Source organism: Gastrolobium bilobum, unplaced genomic scaffold (assembly GCF_033153095.1).
Source record: "Gastrolobium bilobum isolate Gb01-03AN ecotype WA unplaced genomic scaffold, APGP_CSIRO_Gbil_v1 utg6312, whole genome shotgun sequence".
Classification (NCBI taxonomy): Eukaryota; Viridiplantae; Streptophyta; class Magnoliopsida; order Fabales; family Fabaceae; genus Gastrolobium; species Gastrolobium bilobum.
Window position 1 is genome coordinate 202,012 of NW_026896234.1, and position 5,906 is coordinate 207,917.

The 5,906-nt window shown below is 46.3% G+C and overlaps 1 protein-coding gene across 1 annotated transcript; it reads left to right on the plus strand.

Moving 5' to 3' along the window:
• Positions 1-4,260: 4,260 nt before the first annotated feature.
• Positions 4,261-5,571, plus strand: LOC133298401 (uncharacterized). The gene has a single exon (XM_061497663.1). The coding sequence runs from the start codon at positions 4,261-4,263 to the stop codon at positions 5,569-5,571; it is 1,311 nt and encodes a 436-aa protein (XP_061353647.1).
• Positions 5,572-5,906: the final 335 nt, after the last annotated feature.

A 5,906-nucleotide genomic window follows, 5' to 3' on the forward strand; every position in this document is an offset into this window, starting at 1 on the left:
AAGCAATTTGTACTGTGCATTACACATGCTAAATTTTCTCGGGAAAACTTGTCGGTCTGGATTTGTTTCGTTTTAATTATACCAAACGCAGGATTCAGTCTTGTCAAAGAAATCATTCCCGGGGATTGCAAAATAAGACGGGTACCAAACGCCCCCTCAAGATAATTTATTCAACTCGGCCAAGCATAAAATTGAAGATAAAGGCACACCCCCAATGCCTTGGGTATTTGAGTTATCGGGTCGGGGGAGTTAAATTTAAACATGATGCACACTAATACCTTGAATACCTAAGCTTTCGGGCTGGGGGACAACATGACTAGTACCTCAAACAACTTGTTGTATTTCTCCCTGGAGAAGTGCTTTGCGAAGAATTTAGCTGACAACTCATCCCACATTCTAATGCTGTTGGGAGCTTGTCTATCCAACCATCTGAGAGCTTTCCCTGTTACAGAAAAAGGGAACAATCGGAGTCTAATTGCATCATCTGATACCCCGTTATGCTTGGTAGTGTCAGAGATTCTAAGAAATCTGTATATGAAATCATGAGGGTTGTTATGGACCAGAGAAAGGCCCACAGCAATATGAAGCCCAACCAACGTCAGCCCAGAGGTAAGCTCTATAAATAGGACTAAAGACCACAGGTATGACTGATCTCTCTAACCCTATTTTATTCAAGACACGACAGTGCACACACACACCCCTTCTGGCTAAAGCCATCATATAGTGTGTAGTGATCAGCTATCCCTAAGATACCTAATTCATAGGTATCTAGAGAGAAAGCTCTAGATCCAACATCAAAGACCCGACCTTCTGTCGGACATATCTGCTTCAGGAAAAACATTGGCGCCGTCTGTGGGAAAAACCCACGACCACGTGATCAAAAGCCACGATGGTGAGAGCAACAAGAAGTGGATTTCGACATCCGTCAAGATCAAATTTCAGAATCCAGCCTATTTCTCCAATTAGGGAGAATCCTCTGGATGGACGGTAGATAGATGCCGACGCCGTGCACGTGAGTGATGTGCATTCCGATTCGGCATCGACTCCAGCTGTTAACCAAGACGCTCCTTACGTGCAGGGTTTACAGCCAATGGAGGAACAAATAGCAGATACTGCACAGGCACCGATTGGTGCAATTGCTGATTCGCGGGTAATAGATCTGGCAGTTGCCGCAGTGCTTCGGAGAATGCAGGAGATAGAGAGGAGACACGGGCTGGAAAGGGAGGAAGCTGCTAGACAAATGCGAGAGCTGGAGGCCCGAGTGGGTCGAGCTACCAACCCGAACCCGGAGCAGGAAATAACATGGGTTATGAATGACCTACGGATTGCAGGCACCCAGGCGAACCCTAATGGGGCTCAGGCCCAGGGAAGAGGGGTTGGAAACGTCGAAAGTCGGCCTCAAAGAAGCACCCCCAATGTGGTCCATAATCAAGGACCCGAAGTTCTCAATAGGAACGGGGGGCAAGAGAGACCGAACCTGAACCCAAACCCGAACGATGTATCCGGGGTCTATAAGAGGAAGTATCATAGGGGGCAATATAATGACTACCCCTTTGCAGACGAAGTTGTGAATGCACCATATCCAGAGAACCTAAATCTGTCTGAAATTCCAAAATATGACGGAACGCAAGACCCTCAAGTGCATTTGGATGCCTTTGATACGACAATGTATATAAAGGGGATCGAAGAACCGCTGATAACCCGGTTATTCGCAACCACCCTGACAGGAGCAGCTCAGGCGTGGTTCTCCTCCCTGCCAGCAGGATCCATCAGGTCGTTTGAAGAGTTCGGAGGCAGGTTCTTGTTAAACTTTGCTACAAGCAAAAAACAGCCAAAGTCTGAATTTACGCTGGGGAAAATAAAGCAGCAGCCTGGCGAAACCCTGCAGAAATATCTGGACCGTTTCAAGATGGCCGCGTTACAAGTTCCTGGGCTATCCGAAAATGTCCACCTTCATTTGGTGATTGCCGGCCTTCACGGATCTTCCAAGTTGGCCAAGTTCGTCTACAAAGACCCTGTACGAACTCTAGTGTAGTTCACTACTCGTTCCAAAAAATACTTGGAGCTCGAACAGATGGAAGTTGAAAACGCGGACCCAAGGTCGCACCAAAGCCAGGTAGAAAAACCTGGAAACCGAAGGCAAAATGATTTCCGGGGTAAAAAACCCGAAGAGAAAAATGTATCCAAAATAAGATTTGACAGGTATACGCCTTTAAATTCCTCCCGATCCCAAATTTGGAGGGAAGTGGCATCCACCGAGATGAAAAGGGTGGACAGACCTCGGCCACTACTGAATCAAGCTGGGCTTGATCAATCACGGTATTGTGTGTTCCATGATGGCCCTGGTCACACAACCGAGGAGTGTTGGGATCTTAGAGATGCAATTGAAAGATATATCAGGGAGGGAAAGTTGTGTCAGTAACTCATACTAACTCAAGGGTGGAAGAACAATAAGAAGAGAAAAGGAGGACAGCCGATGAGCCCGAACCGAGAGAAGAAGTTCAAGGATGAAGGCCGAGGTAAGAAGCCGGCCAAAGAAGACGACGGATTCATGGAGCCCGAGTTCGAGTGCAATGTCATTAGTGGAGGATTTGGTGGGGGAGGTGATACCATGAATGCCAGAAGAAAATACTTAAGAGAGGTGTTTTCAATTCGAGAGCGGCCTAAATTCAAGGGAGAGGAATCGGAAGCACCACGGCTGTTCTTTACAAAAGCAGAATTGGAAGATCGGGGCACGTTGACGGGCTAGTCATCACCGGGTCACTAGTCAACTGTAAAGTCAGGAAAATGTTCGTGGACAACGGCAGCTGTGCCGACATAATTCTCTGGCAGGCATTCCAGAAAATGAACCTGGATGTGGAGGATTTGAAGCCTTGCAACACAACTTTGATGGCATTTAATGGCTGTGATACTATTCCTAAGGGATACATTGATTTAAGACTCTCCCTGGGAACAAAGGAGGCTTACAAGTTAGAAAGGGTAAGATTCATCGTTGCCGACTTCCCATCAGAGTATAATGTGATTTTGGGAAGACCAACTATCCACGACTGGGATATGCTGGTCTCCACTAAGCATCAGAAGCTCAAAATGGTTGGTAAGCAGAATACGGTCATCACCATTCATAGAGACCAAAAAGAATCTCGGGACTGTTACTTTAAGTCAGTCAGAGCAATAAGCAGTCACCTTAAAACGCCAGGGGGGTTGGGCACCAGAGATAAACCGGAAGCCTCCAAGAAAAGAACTACACTGGTAAACATGGTGGAGTTGGACATGAGGGATGAAACTCAGATCCCAAGACCAGAACCAGATGGGGAGCTGGAGGAGGTAGTTATTGGAGAAGAAACTCAAATAGCCAAAGTCAGAAAAAGGCTGGCTAATGAGGAGAAGTTTCGAATTATTGAGTGCTTAAGAAGGAACGTCGACGTCTTTTCCTGGAAGTCCTCAGAGATACTTGGTGTCGACCCTAAATTCTGCTATCACAAGCTTGCAGTATACCCGGGGTCTAAACCGGTGGCTCAGAAGAAAAGAAAACTCAGTGTGGAACGTCGCCAAGTGTTAGAAGATCACATAAGAGAGCTGCTGGAAGCAGGATTCATCAGAGAAATACAATATACAACCTGGCTGTCAAACGTGGTCATGGTGAAAAAGCCAAATGAGAAATGAAGGGTATGTACAGACTACACTGACCTGAACAAGGTATGTCCCAAGGATGCATACCCCATGCCCAACATTGACCAGCTCGTAGATAATTCATCCGGGTTCCAGATGTTATCCTTTATGGATGCGTACTCGGGGTATAATCAGATCCCACTGCACCCTGAGGATCAAGAAAAGATTGTGTTTATTGGAGAAAAGGCAAACTATTGTTATAATGTGATGCCTTTTGGATTGAAAAACTCAGGAGCCACATACCAAAGGATGATGAATCAGGTATTTGTAGATCAACTTGGCAAGAATGTGGAGGTGTATATAGACGATATGATAGTCAAATCAGCTAATTCAACAATGCATGTTGAAGACCTGGAACAGACCTTTAAGAAACTGCGACAACACAACATTCGGCTAAATCTGGCTAGATGTGCGTTTGGAGTCCTTGCAGGGAAATTCCTAGGATTCATGCTGACTCACAGAGGTATTGAAGCTAACCCGGACAAGTGCAGAGTCGTGCTAGAAATGAAGGCCCCGGGAAACAAGAAGGAAATCTAGCAGTTGACTGGGAGGCTAGCTTCTCTCACTAGGTTTTTACCTCAGTCTGCAGAAATGACACTGCCTTTTTTCAAGTTGTTACGAAAGGAGGTACAATATGGTTGGACTTCAGAATGTGAAGCAGCATTTGAGGAAATTAAAAAGCAGCTGGCATCACCACCAGTGCTATCTAGCCCAAGAAAAGGGGAGCCACTGATAATGTATCTCTCTGTGGGAGATCTCGCTGTTAGCTCGATCTTGGTTCAAGAAAATGAGGAGGGGCAGCAGCCAATCTACTTTGTAAGTCGACTTTTACAGGGAGCAGAGCTCCGCTACCAGAAGTTAGAAAAGGTGGCTTTCGCTCTGCTAACCTCGGCTCGAAGGCTTAGAGCATATTTTCAAGGACACCAGATTGTAGTTCAGTCGGACTTGCCAATTCGGCAGATTTTACATAAACCTGACCTGGCAGGAAGAATGATGGCCTGGGCTGTAGAACTGTCAGAATTCGACATATCCTTTGAAAGTCGAAAGGCAATCAAGTCTCAAGCCTTGGCAGACTTTGTCAGGGAGCTCACTTCAATCCAAAAGGAGAGCTCAACAATTCCAGACAACTGGAAAATTTATGTGGACGGGTCCTCAAATTCCAAAGGAAGTGGAGCCGGAATAATTATTGAGAATCCAGAAGGGATCTCGGTTGAATATTCTTTGCAAATGAAATTTGAAACGTCCAACAACCAAGCAGAATATGAAGCGTTCATAGCCGGGCTACATCAGGCAAAAGAGCTCGGAGCAAGGAAACTGCAAATCTTTAGTGATTCGCAGCTGGTCACGTCGCAAATTGGGGGATGCTACCAAGCAAAAGGACCGCTGCTGGCAAAGTACCTAGATTCTGCAAGGCAGTTAATGGCGGAGTTTGAAAATGTAGAAGTCCGTCACATCCCACGAAATGAAAATAGCAGAGCCGACATACTCTCCAAACTGGCAAGTACCAAAGGATGGGGAAACCACAGGACGGTGGTGGAGCAGGACATCCCAGAACCCACATGTGTCATGCAGATATCCGAGAGCAAAGATTGGCGTAGTACCATTATCGGTTACATAGAAAACGGGACGCTCCCCTCTCAACAGGAAGAAGCTCGGAAGCTAGTTAAGGACGCTGCGTTATACACTATGGTTGAAGGGCAGTTATATAGGAAGGGAATCTATTCTCCCCTATTGAAATGCCTAAGCTCGGATAGGGCAAAATATGTCCTATCTGAAATCCATGAGGGGATAAATGGCCAACACATTGGGGGTAAAGCATTAGCTCGGAAAGCCCTCGGAGCAGGATACTTTTGGCCATCTATGGGTCAGGACGCAAAGGAGCACGTACAGAAGTGCGATTAGTGCCAGAAGCACGGTAAGAACCTGTTGGCACCACCAGAAGACTTAAGCTTGATCACAGCTCCATGGCCCTTCTTCAAATGGGGGATGGACTTGCTGGGCCCATTTGCTGCGGCTGAAGAACAGTTAAAGTGGTTAATAGTGGCTGTTGATTACTTCACCAAATGGATAGAAGTAGAGCCAGTAGCAACAATTACCACGGCAAGGGTGCAGCGCTTTTTTGAAAGAAATTTGATCTGCAGGTTTGGGATTCCAGCTGAAGTGATCACCGATAATGGAACCCAGTTCACAAGTAGGACCTTCCAAGAATTAATGGCAAATCTTCACATCCGGCATCA

What these genes read in the sequence shown, in the direction of transcription:
- LOC133298401 (XM_061497663.1), top strand. Translation starts at nt 4,261, where the DNA reads ATGACACTGCCTTTTTTCAAGTTGTTACGAAAGGAGGTACAATATGGT.